A 15,634-nucleotide genomic window follows, 5' to 3' on the forward strand; every position below is an offset into this window, starting at 1 on the left:
TTTTATCATGCGCTCCTTTAGCCGTCCCAGTTAGCAAACCATACAAACCATTTTTCTTCATGGTTATGTTGGTCTTTTGGGGTTTTTTTTTTTGCCCGCCACCAACCCCCCCTCTTCGGAGGACCACTTTTTCTTTATTACTGGTATTACACATTTCTTTTAGTAAATGCTGTCATCGTGTAGAGGGAAGACAACAAACTGCAAACATACAAGCAAACAAAAATTACAAGGGGGAATAAAGGAGAAAAAAAATGGTAGAAATTGGGAGAAGAAAACAAACATATAGAACATGTAAAACAAAAATTGGTCTTTTGGCTGACACAGCTAAAGGATCATGTCGCTCCCTTGAGTTATTCCACATATCTTAAACCAAGCACTGCCAAGTTTATTGTAAGGATTATTTTAAGGCTGAAAAACTAAAAAGTGCATGCCACACAAACATGTGACACATAATAACAATACAATAACACCACACTTGCGCAATAAAGCAGTCTGTCTTTGGTTTTTAAGTCAGTTTTTGGAGATGAGCCCCTTAATAAATCGAATGACAGTGCGATAAAATATCTTCCTCTTTTAACTCTCAAGAGACAGTTAACCGCCTTCCATCCGGCATTCTAGATTCGTCGCCTGTGAGGGCAGGGCAGCTTTTGGGACCCCGCTTGTCGTTTCACTGATAAAGGGGTTATTATACGTGTCTTCAGCCTCCTCCTGTGGCCCACCGCAGCTGCCAGTGGGCATTGTGCACTTTTATGCAACAGGTGTGGAAGATACAGCAATGGCTGCATCTCTCTTCAGACTGAGACTCTTCGCCCTCTTCTTTCTGTATTCAGGACTAGCAGGTAAGAATGACTGCTTTCTGGACATATAGATATACACATACACTGTATGTCCATACATAGCAGAAAACTTTTTTTGTTAATGAAGTACAAATATTAATATTAATAATTTATTATATAATTATAATTAATTATGATTTAGATATTATCACATTATAATCTCGCTTAATTTGCTTGTATTGTATTTCACTTTACATGCGTCTCATTGTACATCTCTCTAACCAAGAGGAGGTCTGAATTACTATACAGGTAGAAATAGTGCATTGTAAAGGAAGTCCACTACTGCCAGTGGTCATTTACTCTCTTCCTGCCTTTTATCTGCTTTTAGTCTCTTGGAGCTATTTCTGGTCTTGCTTTGTCTCTCACTTAACAATAGAGGGCTTATGAATGCTTAAGCGTAATAATAACTGTTAAAGACATGCTGTCTCTCTCAGTGTGTGTTCTCTCTCTGTGTTTCTTTCTGTCCTCTCAGTCTCATTGTTCCTACTGAGGAGCTAATAATAAAATGCTCTTTTCTTTTTCCAGATGCTAGAGTAGAGATCATCACCAGTGACACAGACATCAAGGTTGGAAGTGAACAGTTATTACTGTGCAAAGGTTAGTCTGCTTTTCTCTTTTTCTCTGAGGTTTATGTAATATATACACTCCTGGGCAAAAATAAATGGGCCAAGTCCACGTTTTTACTGGTGTTTGTGTATATATATATATATATATATATATATATATCAATGCTGAGTGAAACAGTAATTTACCCACAAGACTTCATCATTTAAAGAAATCAAAGGGAACAGTTCTCCCATATGAATATACTGTATCTGTTTGTTTAATTCTGGCTAATTTACTGAGCAATGATTTGTTGTTAAGAACATTAAAAGCCATTTTGGGCTTGGCCCCGTCTTGTTTTTTTCTTTCTTTTGCATGGGAGTGTACACTTGAAAATGAAGAGTGCTTTGGAGTGATGCCATGGAGGGACCATGTTTGTTTACCTAAAGAACCTTTCAGTGGTTCTTTAAAAGGGAATTCCAATGATTTTTTTTTAAACGTCTGCATAATTTAATTGTTGAGATGTAAACAAAGTAATTTGGGGAGGTTTGATGAAATAGTGCATTTTGGAGAAACTTTCTAATGATAGAAACTAGGGCTTGTGATGTCTACAACGCAAATATAATAATCTAATTTTATCTGCTACCCAAAACATTCAGTGTCTTCTGAGTTTTATATGTTTTATATGTTCTCTGGGGACTATTTTGCCTTGCAGTGCCCTGCATTCACCTCACCATAAAACAAGTTTCAGCCCAAAAGCTTATCTCAATGTCCCAGGCATCAGGCAGCATATTCATAACCATTTCGTGCAAAAATGTATGTGATGGAGTTTTAGGAGGCCTTAATCTCTTCAGACATCTGGTTCCTATAACCACCGAACGATGCTGACTCAGCAAGTTTCTCTAGAAGGAAGCCTTTCAGTCCAATATGGATGACATTGTTTATGTTTTGTTTATTTTTCTCTTTAAACGTTTAACTTTTTTTAAAAATATTTTTTAGAATTTCGTAGTTAGTGTGAAATACCATGTACAAGTATTAAAGAACCACAGCATAATGTAAATATTAGATGCCGGTTAACAGTCTTTCCCAGTCCAAGCCAAGCATGTCAAAACTTCCAAAACAAACCTGCAGCATCACTTAAGAAATTCATAGAACATGTAAAAGGCATTTACAAGAATTACAGTATTCTGTATGAAACCCAAGACAATACCACAAATTCATTTTTGTTTCATGTGGTATTTATCCTTATAACTTCTAGCTTTTAAAGAGGCAGATATTATTTGGCAGAAGGATGGGGAGGATGTTGACGAAGATCGTCATGTAGTGGAGAAAGTGGAAGGAACTTCGAGTAAACTGATTTTGAAGAGGGTTGACCTAACAGACAGTGGAACGTACACATGCAATTGTGACTATGAAACTCACACTGACAAGGCATCCATCAAAATCCTTGTCTACGGTAAGACACCTTGTGTTTCGTATATCTAATATTGATACTTTGTGACAAAGTGTTGTCAACATTTAAAGATGTGTTAATAGTATTATTGTGTCATGTCGAATAGAACCATTTTCAACACATTTAATTCATTTAATTTGTTTTCTTGCTCAACACTGTTCTTGCTTCTATGAAGGTCCAAAACCCAAGGTAGTGGAGAAAAATCCTCTCAGGATTTTTTTCTCCTCTCTAACCTCAGCAAATATCTCTTAACATGAATAACATGTACCTAGTATCTGAAAAGAAAGACTTATTTTCTCAAAATGTTGCCTTAGTATTTTGAAAAAAATATTTCTTTTCCTGTTGAAAGCATTATTCTATATTTGAAAAATCTCATTATTCTGGCCTGTTAAGTGAACATTTAGAAACAATGTCTTTATTTCGAGATAACAAGACAATATTTTACTTATATTTACTAATATTTTACTTAGACTTGAGAAAAAAACACGATGGGAATGGGTTCCTTTATGTTCCTAACAATGCAACAACTACAATTGTTTAATACTATTTATCCAGGGAGCAAGTATATTTTTGATTGTATAGTATTTGAATAAATACACTTTACATTAATGCAGTACATAAGTAAAAGGAAAAAAAATGTTTTAAATAAAGTTATTGGTACCTTGTGATCTAATTAGAACACTGGTATGGTTCCGTTTCTCATCAATGCAGCCCAGCAATTGCAAGGATTTATTTTGTTCCACCACCATCTGATTTTTCATAAAGAAGTGTTGATTAGCCCAGCCAGGTATTGGACGGTAACAACAAATACTGGATTTGCTTTCAGGAGCCGACTCTGGCAAATATATAATCACAATTTATTATATTTATTTATATTATGATATCATCATATATTATTACATATTTATTATTCTATTTATGCTTATTATATTGCCACTGTCTATAAAAAAAACCTTTCATGAAAATTTCATGACCAACAGAAATGCTCCAAAATTGCTTGAAATGAAATCCTTTTACAACTTACAGTGAAAGTAAGTAACATTTTGCCTTTTCCTGCAAAGTTGCCATTTTGGAGATTTTGTTGGAGATTTTGTTTTTCTTTTGACAGCGATGATACTCATGTTGGCATTTTTCTGTGAAATATAGCTGCTCACCACCTAGATAAATAGCTCTAGATGACACTTTCTTAGATGACTTTTGCCCATTTCCATGCATCTACAGCTTTGTAAGTGATTCCATGAACAGTGATTCACATTTGCTTTTCATTGCTCTTTCATTGTCAGAGGACCCAAACTTTGGCAAGACAAAGACATACCATGAGTTTTTGGTGAACCAGACAGTGCATGTCCCATGTGTGGTCACTGGGAAGCCTGATGTGGAGATCAACTGGTATCGGGATGGTCACCTTGTGAGCAATGACGGTAGGACCCTCGGTACAGGCTATCCATGTGGTACGGGAGTCTCCTCGCCTTCCTCATTCTCTGTGATGCCTGCAGTTGGCAGAACGGAGGGGTGGCGATGGTTACAGGGCGGGAGGTCACCGGCTCATGTCATGACCCAATTTGTTGCCAAATTGAGGGATGTTTCTGGTCAGCGGCTGGACAACTTCTTCACAGCTCTGTCCATTTGATCAAATATCTCATCCGTCTAACACTCAGAGTGAGAGAATACTAACTCCAAAAATTTGACCCAGTTTCTCATCTGTCTAACAATGAGAGTGAGAGAATACTTACTCTGAAAAAGCTGCACTGCCCCATTTCACGAAATGCCACCACTGACAACCTAAGTAGTGCATGTGCTTTATAAGCCTTCATTTCATTGTAATGAAAAAAAGAAGGTAGTGGTCAACAGTGATGACTCCCTCACTCCTTCTTTTCCACAGGCAGTGGTCATCTCACAGTTCTGCCGAATAGGAATCTGCAAATTACGAACATTCGTAAGAGTGATCATGGAACCTACACCTGTGTGGCGAACATAAAAGATCGACCGACCATAAAGAAGGTGCTGGACATCTCTGTTGCTGTAAACGGTAAGGTGTGAGAGTTTTTACACTGTACAGAGACATGGCTCAATAAGAAGCTAAACCAAGAGCGACAGGCTGCTCTAGAACTCATTGATCATGTCAGGATCTGGTGAAAGAAGTGGTTGGTATAGCGTAGTGGGTAACATCTCTGCCTTCCACGCTGTAGGCTGGGGTTCAATCCCCGCCTGGGCAAACACCCTACGCTTTACCAATAAGAGTCCCTGGGCAAGACTCCTAACACTACCTTCGCCTACCTGTGTAAAAAAAAAAAAAATGATCAAATTGTAAGTCGCTCTGGATAAGAGCGTCTGCCAAATGCTGTAAATGTAAAGATAAATGTTGCAAAGAGTTATTCTCCTAACTGTTTCCTCAACTTCCTTGGCTCCTCTAGTTCCACCGACCGTGATGATTCGCAGTGAGCGGACAAATGTTCATGCAGGACCGGACACAAACGTGACAATAATCTGCCTGGTTTCAGGATATCCGCAACCAGCCATTATCTGGACAGTGTAAGTACTTTCATATAGTAGCACACCGATTACTGTGCAAAACTCACAGACCACCCTTCATTTCCTTTAGTTACAGTCAAAACAACCATTATGCACATTGTTTACCATTATTTACCAACATGAAAAACAGAAAATGACTAAAACAACTAAATAGAATATCCAGTATTTTTTAGTATTGAGTGTGTCCACATGGCTGTCATGACAGCTTCCATTCTCCAAAGACCATCACTTTTTAGTTTTTCAAAGAAATCTGCAGGGATATTTTTCCACACCTCCAGTGTTCAGTCTTAGAAGTTGGTTGCACTTTCTGATTCTCACAATCCAAATTACCCCAAACTCATGCAGTGAAGTTGAGGTCTGGACCAGGGATGGGGGAGTAGCTAAGTAGCGCGCTACTTTTTGTAGTTAACTACATTTTTTGTAGCTACAGTTTTAGGAAATGTAGCTAATAGCTGTAGTGTCTACAAAGTTTTGTGTAGCTATAGCGATCATTTTTGCTACAATTTCACTACAGGCTTCAGGCTGTCCGCACAAAATATGAACCATAGAACGCGGTCGTTAACTGGGCAGGTGGCGACTGTGCAAACCTGACTGAGCCGCGGACAGTTCGAGCACACTGTCACACGCTGATCACCCCTTACCAGTAGGCTTAACTCAGGGGTCTCAACCAAAATGTTAAAAAGAGCCATTTTGTCCTTTAAACAAAAATGAAACCACCTTGGGAGCCACAACATTTTATGTTCGTTTTACTATCTTGGCTGTAAGTATGTCTCAGTATGTGCTGATGTGCTAGTACAGGCTAAAAATGAAATAAACAAAAACTCACTTACTTTGATCTGCTCTAACCTTAGCTCAGGAAACTTTTCCGTGAGTTTCTTGTAAAATTTCTCTTAATGTTTGACTTTTTACGAGGCTGAAGTCGCTGTTCATTCTCCTGCTTCTCGTTCGAATTGTCCTGTTCCACCTTAAATGGTACCTTAGGCGCCAGATTGTACTGCTGCGCCATTTAAGGTGGAATGGGACAATTCGAACGAGTAGCCGGAGAATGAAAAGCGACTTTGCGAGTTGTTGCAGATTAAACATGTGTCAGTTATGCGTCAGTTATGCGTCAACTCCAGTGTTTAAGACCATTTATTGTGAAAAGTGTGTTAGAACTGTGTGTTATAATGATTTTACAGCAAAGGAGGATTATGTTATTTTACCTAAAAATCTAGTTCTGCTGTGGAGCCGCAGCAGCTTTGCAGCAGTGGAGAGATTATTCAGGCTTGATTCTGACCCCAAACAGAGTGAGTGTCACTGATGAGAATTTTGAGGCTAAAGTGTTGCGAATGTTTAACAAAGGACTCTGAATGTCATGTCTGTACACATCTTGGGGAAATGTTCAAATTGGAGCAGTTTTATTTCAACAGTTGACAATGCTTTGCACAAAGTTGTTTGGTTTGTATTCGGTTATTTTTGTTGATTTTTGTAAGGAAAAACCCAGAATGACTGACTTTGCCTTTAGTCTAATTTTTTTTGTTGGATATCACGCCTTTGGTTGTGTAAGTTTGATTGTTGGTTACACTTAAACTTACTTTTTGGTGATCTTTTTGTATATTTTTGTATATTTATATTTTAATTCTAAGTTTCTTTCTGGCACATGATTAAATGCAGCATCTTGTTCACACTATCAGGTGGGCTTGTTTGGTGCGTCAGGTGGAGATTTACAAACATTCTGACAATCGCGCTTTGAAAGTGGCTAAAAAGTAGTGCACTACTTTTCAAAAAGTAGCTAAAAAGTAGCCACTACTTTTTCTGGAAAAGTAGCTAAATTGTAGCTAGCTACAACTTTTGGGAAGGTAGCTACATAATAGCTAACTTGTAATTTTTCAGTAGCTATCCCAACCCTGGTCTGGACTCTGGGGTGGACAGTCCATTGTTCTGAAAACACCAGCAGCTTCTTTGTTTAACAACTCTATAAGTTGTCTATACTTGTCTATACTCTATAAGTTGACAGAAACACCTGTGGATTTTTTCAGACCTGAAGCAAGAGTGGAGCTTGATTTCTCCTCTCTCTCAAAACAAAGAAGCTTTAATTATTGTTTATCTGATGATTAGAGTTTTGGTGGTCTACCGGCTCTTGCATAGTTGTGAGGAGTCCCATTTTCTCTTTATTTTTAATTTATTTTAGGAACTCCAGTTTTGAAAACTCCCATTTGTTTCCATTTATTTGCCTTTGACTTTCTTTTTTCTTAGGCAATTGGATTAACTTATCTTTAACCTTCTCAGAAATATGTCCTTAACAATGAATAAAGTGTACTAAACGGCTATTTTAAAAGGAAATTAAATAAATGAATGGTGGTCTCTGACTTTTGCACAGTATTGTGTCTCTTTTTTGTAAGTAGACACCAGTAACCATGATTCATTTACCAGCATTACTCAGTTAGCATTTTCGTGTTGTGCAGTTATGGGTTCAATTAAACTTGCATCTGTCTTCCCTCTCAGGCCTTCTACCTCAGATTCTTCTCGCTACATATACAACTCAGACAAGAGTGAGCTCATCATCCCAGCTGTGGCCAGAAGTGACTTTGGAGAATACGCCTGCACGGCTTCCAATAAGCTTGGAGATGACAGTGCAGCGTTCATACTGGACGTCTCAGGTGAGAAATTGTTCGGCTGTTAAACTAAGCAAGGAGGCTGAAACCACATGTATAATCCTCTTTCCTTAAAAAGAAAAACAGTGAGCTTAGCTAGAGTTCCTGCACTGTTGGTATGGATCGCTTAGGTCTTACAGTAACAGTATCACCTATTTTGGCACCAAGAAAGTAAACTGATATGGGAAGCTGATACCATAGCCTGAGTAGTGCTTTGTGCCCATTTCCATTTCCTTTTTTTTCTGATGTTGACAACCACAAATCAATTCTTATGTCAAAAGTACAACTGCAGCGATTAACAGAGAAATTTGGTGCAGTGTAAGCAACTATTTCCATTTGGACTTACTATAAACTTTTTTCAATGGTTTAGAGCAGCTTCTAGATTTCCTCTACTTTTTTATCCTTTCTGTCTGTGCCCTCATTCACCATTCATCCATTATTTTTACCTTAGACCTTTTTTTCTGATTCTGGAGTAAAACATCCTTTAATCAAGTCAGATAGTCAAATAGTTCCTCAAAGGTTAATTTTTGGTTAAAACTTTTTCTTGTCAACTTCTTTATCTTGGGCTTAAGGGATCACATAGTTGTTCAGTTTACCGCCTTGTTTAGGGAGCATGATGGTTGTTCTGTGGTATGTTAACTTTGTAATGGGGGTTGCCGATTGTCTTTAGAACGCCCATCAGTGATCTTAAGCCAGGAGGAGATGGCAGTGAAGCTTGGAGGGTCTGTGTCTGTGTTCTGCAATGCCACAGGACACCCTTCACCCACCATCGAGTGGCTTAACCATGAGGGCAAGGTAGGAAACTGAGTTTTTGTTTAAAAGTGACTTTTGTTGCAGGACCAACTGTCCTGCATGGCTGCATATAATGATTATTACTATAACACTGCTTATTGTATATCCCGCAGCAGCAGTGCGCAGAAAGTTTACTTTCATATGTTTTTTTGCAATGTGCCACTATAAAAGTGTGCATAAGGTTTAGCAGGGCACTGTCCCACTAAATGCCCCTCTGACACTGCTCCTGGTTACATCAGAAGCCATATCACCCCAATGCTCCCTGTAGAGAACTGCAACCTGTTACAATGGCTGTATGTATCATATGAACATTAGAGATCAGTTTGCTGATGTGTCATCCTTTTTTCCTTAAGCAACATCATCAGCAACTAATCAATGGTGTTAAATAATTGTTGGAGCCCCACTGTTCTGCTTTTTGAATATTTTTTTTGAGTGGTTGCCTGAACATGCTTGAATACAGTCAATGTTGTCCATAAAGTACAAACCTTTTATTTTTGTTTCTTATTGTGTTTCTTGTACTGGTCTGCAGAAAATAGAAGGGTCAGACTCAGAGCTCGATATCGAGAATGTGAAGCCCTCTGATGGCGGTGTCTACTCCTGCAAAGCCAGCAACAAGGCAGGCAGCACCACAAAGGATTTCAGGCTAATAAGTGAGATACATATATGTTCATGTTTAATTAAACATTAACAAATTAATACTTGAAGTTTATTTGTCTTTGATAATTTTATAATTTCTCACTTCATGTGTTCTCATCTCCAGCTGCACCTGCAGTGCCCATCTATTTCACTGTTTCACCTGGACCCACATCAGCCCACATCACCCTGCACGCTCCCATTATAGATGGAGGGTCTCCCATCTCCAAGTTTGTCATCCAGTGGAGAAAACAACCACAAGATGAGTGGAGTCAGATTGCCATACCTTCTTCTGGTAATTTACTCACCCTTGGCACAATATTTAGCATCTTCAGTACAGAATCAGAGTGGTTTTATTTTTTACTTTGTTGTTGTTGTGTTGCGTTTTTTCATGGATAGCTACCATATCTAATCATACTAATTCCTACATTCAGGCACCAACACTGTTGAGACATAGCACTAGCGAGTAAACAAACAAATTACAATGCTTTAAATTATTGTACACATGCGGGGCTCTTACATGATGAGATTTTGACAGATGTTGTTTGAATCTCTAGAATCGCTGGTAGTCACATCTCTGGCTCCATACACTGAGTATTCTGTGCGCTTTGCTGCCAAAAGCGAACACTTTATTGGTGGCTTGTCTGCTGAGAAGAAGATCCGCACCCAGGCCAGACGTAAGTGTCACTAGCCACGCTTACATGCAGCCTGATAATCCGTTAATAATCCGATTAATAGCTCAATCGGAATAGAACACGTCCATGTAAACACCTCAATCGGAATAGACTAGTCCGATTAAGGCCATTCGGAATACAATTTCTATCCGATTGAACGAGGTGGGTAAACTTCTAAATAATCCGTTAAATAGAAGAATACTAGCCATGTAAACGCCTGAATCCGATTACATTCCAATCGGAACGTGTAAGTATGTTCTGCGCATGTGCGTCGCGTCATGGCGAAAGTTTATACCGTTCAGCATGGCGGAGCAGAAACAGGTCTGCAGAGGAGACGAAGTTTATGCTCTGAGCTTTAAAAGACGGCGGTGGGACGGACGTCCAGCTTATGAGTCTCAGAACACGACGTCTTCCTCTCGCGGCTTCCTTTATAAGCACATGTGAAGCACGTTTTCCTGAGTCTGACATCATTTTAAAGCAATTAAAACACAAGCGTGCCAACTGGAAACTCATCTCACGCGGACTGGACCTCACGTGATGTTCGCTGTCATGGTAATGTTTACTCTAAACGCTACTCCACGCATGCGCGTCATTTTGCATCGGATTACTTGTAGTGAGCATGTAAACGAAGATTTTCCATCAAATCGTTGAATAGAGTGTGCATATAAACACCTCAGTCTGAATCTGTAATCGGATTGTATTCAATCGGATTGGCAAAAATCTTTGCATGTAAACACAGCCACTGAAACTCCTTTGCCTTCATCCTCTCATTCCATCTTATCTGCTAACACTTGATTTGTGGTAGATGTGATCTGGGGCTTGTTTTTCAAAAGATTTCCAAATTTTGGCTTCTGTATTTGCCTGAATCTTTGAAATAGCCAATGAAATATTCTGACATTGGAGCAGGTTTAACTTTTTTTCATGTCTCTAAAACACTAGAATAGTAGAAAAGCATGATTAAACATGCTAATGTGGCTAACAGTGAACCAAAAATTAGCATGATATCATGATATTGCCAACAGTTACCATAATGTAATTTGCATAATGCTGATTGGTGGCTGTTTTCATTTTATTACTCTGCAATTTAAAAAATAGTCAATAATTATATATTCCTTTATCTTCACCATCACAGAGGGTAAATCAGTAGGCCTGTCAATTCATTAAACAGACGTAATATACACTATGTATTGGGTAGCTATAAACCGTTGTGAAGTACAGCATATATTTTGTCATACCTTGTAATTGATGGTGTAATAATGAATGAAAAATCTATAAGCAACCAGCAGTGTTGTGCACATTTCTAGCTACTAAATTCTTGTTGTCGTTAAATTGTCCTGTTTTTTGCCTTTTCTTCTGTCTCTTCACTTTCTGTAGGGGAGCCAGACAAGCCTGTACTGTCTTCTACTGACGGCAAGATAGAGGGAAACTCCTACTCCATCCCAATCAAACAGCTGGACGATGGAGGACATCCCATTCAGCATTTCTTAGTGCGCTACAGGATGGTCAGTTGTTAAACTGAATAATTTTTGTACCTTTGTCATTTTTCAACAAAACCAACTAGCAGTTTCTCTCTGTAGTCCACATATTTTGGCTCAGGGATTTTATGGCTCCCTGGCTAACTCTACCCTTGTCTCTACCACTCATCATTGCCATACAATAAATCAGAACACAAGAAATTAAAATGAAAAACTTATTGTTTACTTTTCAAGCTTTTTTATCTTTAATTTTTTAAATATTATATATAAATATTTTATCTCTAATTATATGACACATGCTTTGATATTTTCTGATTAAGATTGTCAAGGAGTCCGGTTAAGTAAAAAGAATTGTAATTGTGTGGTAGTTGACTAGACCCATCTAGCTTTAATAGTGATTACATGTAAGTCATAAAAGTAACATTAGAAAATCTAGGACAAACCTTCATCAATGTGTGTGTGTGTGTGTATATATATATATATATATATATATATATATACTGCTTTTTCAAACTTTCCAAACCTGTTTTGGTAAACTAGCAAAGAGGAGCACTTTTTCAGAATTAACATCATCTGTTTCACTTTGGCAGAACAAGGAGGGTGAGAACTGGATAGAAAAGCAAATGCCTGCTAACTCCACTAAGATTCAGCTACAGAATCTTCAGTACAACTCAGACTACCAGATGGAGGTCTCGGCATTTAACATTAATGGCTCTTCTATCCCAGCCAAACTCAATTTCACCATTCCACAGGGTAAGGATTCACTAGACTACCGCAGTCATAAGCATGTGTTCTGATAATTCATTGACACGTTAGTATACTTTACAAAAATGGATGCACTGATATGGAAATTGCGGGTCGATGCTGATATCCAGTACTTTTAATGTATATAGTTACCGATGGCGATATTGATACCAATGCATAAACATTTATTTAGACTAGATCCACCTGGTTTGGCATTACGGAGAAATGTAGCATTTACTTCTGTAGTGTTATAAAAGCAGTATGATGAGTGAAATAAATAAAATGAATAAAATGTAAACATTTTAGCACAGTAGTCAGCGTTGTCATAACTATGTCATCAAATATTGTTTAAAGTATCGGTCAAATCTAAACATCTGTCCAATGCCAGTCTTTTCTTTAAAGCAAATATCTGCTATTATCAGTACAATTCCAATATCACTGCACATCCTTTCAGCCCCACTAGCTTTCATTTTTCTGGCTTTTACTGGCCTACATAACCACATGTAAGAATTTTGGGTTAAGTATTGCCTTAACAAACATACATGTACTTAACTCTTTTGCAGTTGAGAAAGAGCCCAGCTTCACTAAAGGCGCTATGGCTGGAATTGTCATAGTCATCATCCTGGTACTATTGGTGGTGGTTTGCTGTTCCAGAGACATCCGGGCCAGGTGTCTGAGCATTTGTAGGAAGGGGTGATCAACAATGTTGCTGTGTAAACTATCTTTTCCTTTCATTCTTTTCAAATTCAGCTTGTCATGAAGACTACATACATCGTTTTTGTACTAATAACAGGATAACGTGTTTGTTTTTGCTCTTTCTTAGTTAAATGATTACTCACTCCTAATGACTACCTCATTGTTCATTCTGTTTAACTGTTGATGTGAAATTATTGCTAAAAGTACTGAATTGCTCTCTTCATGTGCTTCATTGAAGGCCTATTGGTTTATGAGGAAAATAATACAGACTACAGAAAGTGTTTATGAACAAGGGGACTGATATAATATAAGAGTGACCCTTTACTGTGAGCTGGCCTACCTTGGCTGAGTCTCTGTGTCTGTGTATGCTTTGATCCAGAGACATGAATGGGCTAGAGAAACCGAGGGGTAGCATCCCAAAACTACAGGCACGAAAGGGGGAGACGAACAGGGTACATTCAGAGGTCACGTGCGACAAAGCTCCCCTCACCAAATTCGAGTAGATGCTTTTTTTAGAGGGTTGGATGCAGACCATCCACAAAAATGGCTCTCAGGAACTCAGGATGTGACAGCCTGAACCCCGTTAGGGTCTCAGCAGCTCTTTCAGGCATTTTTGATCCCCATCTTGCTGCAATCATTGTAGTTCAAAATTGTGATTGTGATTGTGATCAGAACCTGAAACATATGACAAACATGTCGCTGCTGTCATGTCAGAACCTCATAACTCTGTAGCTGCCCTTTACATTGTGGACGTTTCATGATGAATGGACCAATAGAAATGGTCCAAACTTACAAAATACAAATGATGATACGTTAATGTTCATAAAAGTTAAAAATGGTTTACTATTTTGGATAATCAAGGTATATTTATGACAGCAAAAATATGTTGGTGTATATAGTCAGAACAAGATATAAAAGCATTTTTGCCTGAATAATCAAGATATATTCTCTCCTTTCAGGAAACCACCAGCCAATGGTGACTCTGCTGAAGTATAACTGCAAAGTCTTTCCTTCATTGTATTTCTGAAGAAACACAACTCAAACCAAAGAGAAATAATGGCTGAAGGAGCATAGATGCTGAAGTGTAGCTCAAGAAAGTAGGATATATTTGTCTGTATTATAGCGTGTAATCTTGAGACAGAGATGGCTATGTTGTTAACCACAGATGTATGTAATGCCAAGTTCCGAAATACACACAGTTGTTTCAGATGAGTAAGGCTTTATTATGAAGGGAGCAATATCCTTTATCTTTAATGCAAATTCATATGGCTACATGCGTTTTGAAGATTACATTTATTAGGTATGCACGGCAGTAAACAAAGCTTGTCAGAGATGCCTGGACGTAGTTACAACTTCTAAGCTGTGATCGGGCAATCTGTACTTAGGAGTGGGGTTTGATGCTTTTTCAGAATTTGTACTAGAAAGTTAAGGTAATTATTATGGAAGCATATTATTTCACATACATTTTTAGTCTTAATTTTGTTTTATATACTGGAATATATATTTTCTAAAGAAAAAACATTGTGGTCTGTGTGAAATTTATATATTTACAGTTATGCTATAAATGTGGCATTAAAACAGGGATGTTTAAAAAGAGTTTCATTATGCTGCCCTGTCTGTCCTTAAATAAAATGCCTGAGTAGCCTAATAATCAAATTTGTTTTTGTTAATCCCGTAAACTAACCTGTTTGAAATGGCTGGTTGGAATTGTAGCTCTGTGTAGGTCAGCTGAGTCTCAACAGTGTCTGAATTGTGAAGCCCAGCCAGGTTGTCATAAATCATCTGAAGTAGTTGTTTAAGGTATCTAATTGAATGTCAAGGTTGAAATTATTTCAATACAATATCAGACCGAAACAAACATTCAAAACAGTATATCAGATGGACATGCTGCTCCAAATATTTAATTAAAAACTGTCACAGCAGCAAACAAAAAAAAAAACAGCACAGAATGAATGCAGGAGTTTAAATAAGCTGATAGAAAGCATGTACTTTGTCACGTTATCTAAAATGGTGCAACTTATGGATGACGCCAGTTTTCTTCAAAACAGTAAATCTTCATCACTTTACGTCCATCCATAAACGTTTTATTTGTAAGAAACAAACATTACTTCACAATGTTGTACTATGATAACATGGTTTCTTTGAAAATTAAATAGTTTTATCTACATTTCTAAGCATATTTAGTTTAAATAGGTTATGCTGAAGTTTGAAGGTGGTTTAAAATCTTTATTCATGTGCCTCTTTTTTTATCTTTGAGACTGCTCTAAGACTTGGTCAACAGACTGCTAACAAGCTCTAAGCTGTAGCAGTAATATTCAGAGACATGCTTCACATTCATGACCATAAAGGACAGGTTCCTTGGTTTATCCACATTTTGAGTTTGTTCTGTGCCTTCAACATATCTATCTAGTGGTGGGGTTTGTGAAAGCTTGGTCATGGGAAACGGAAAGTAGAGAGGGGAATTTATAGGGCATTAGATTAGAAGGTGGAGGAGTTTCTACTTTCAAATTTCAGTTTTTCCATAACTCCTTTTTGTAAAATTGGACAATGCCTTCAGCATATGGTGGTAGTATGAGGGAAGACTAAGTAAAGGAGGGAAGAGAATTTCATGACCTGTTCAGGT

At 37.9% G+C, this 15,634-nt stretch overlaps 1 protein-coding gene across 2 annotated transcripts; it reads left to right on the forward strand.

Annotated features, from left to right (window-relative positions):
- The first annotated feature begins 198 nt into the window (after positions 1-198).
- LOC118798663 (neural cell adhesion molecule 1-like) lies at positions 199-14,638 on the forward strand. 2 transcript variants are annotated; one of them, XM_036558131.1, is made up of 15 exons: positions 199-839; positions 1,362-1,433; positions 2,638-2,835; positions 4,116-4,253; positions 4,715-4,861; positions 5,247-5,364; positions 7,849-8,003; positions 8,668-8,792; positions 9,319-9,439; positions 9,550-9,717; positions 9,980-10,099; positions 11,471-11,598; positions 12,162-12,324; positions 12,879-13,028; positions 13,971-14,638. In XM_036558131.1, exons 1-14 carry the CDS (start codon positions 776-778, stop codon positions 13,010-13,012), a joined length of 1,851 nt encoding a protein of 616 aa, XP_036414024.1. In that variant the 5' UTR covers positions 199-775; the 3' UTR covers positions 13,013-13,028; positions 13,971-14,638. The 2 variants fall into 2 exon arrangements, with proteins under 2 accessions (XP_036414024.1, XP_036414025.1); XM_036558132.1 differs by lacking the exon at positions 9,980-10,099 and having other exon boundaries at positions 201-839.
- Positions 14,639-15,634: the final 996 nt, after the last annotated feature.

The sequence above is a fragment of the Colossoma macropomum genome, unplaced genomic scaffold, assembly GCF_904425465.1.
Source record: "Colossoma macropomum unplaced genomic scaffold, Colossoma_macropomum, whole genome shotgun sequence".
Classification (NCBI taxonomy): Eukaryota; Metazoa; Chordata; class Actinopteri; order Characiformes; family Serrasalmidae; genus Colossoma; species Colossoma macropomum.

Excerpts from the sequence above, each read along its gene's own strand:
- LOC118798663 (XM_036558131.1), top strand. The coding sequence starts at position 776 with ATGGCTGCATCTCTCTTCAGACTGAGACTCTTCGCCCTCTTCTTTCTG. Across the intron at positions 4,254-4,714 it reads TCACCTTGTGAGCAATGACG|GCAGTGGTCATCTCACAGTT; the intron begins GTAGGACCCTCG and ends TCTTTTCCACAG. Across the intron at positions 8,004-8,667 it reads GTTCATACTGGACGTCTCAG|AACGCCCATCAGTGATCTTA; the intron begins GTGAGAAATTGT and ends GATTGTCTTTAG.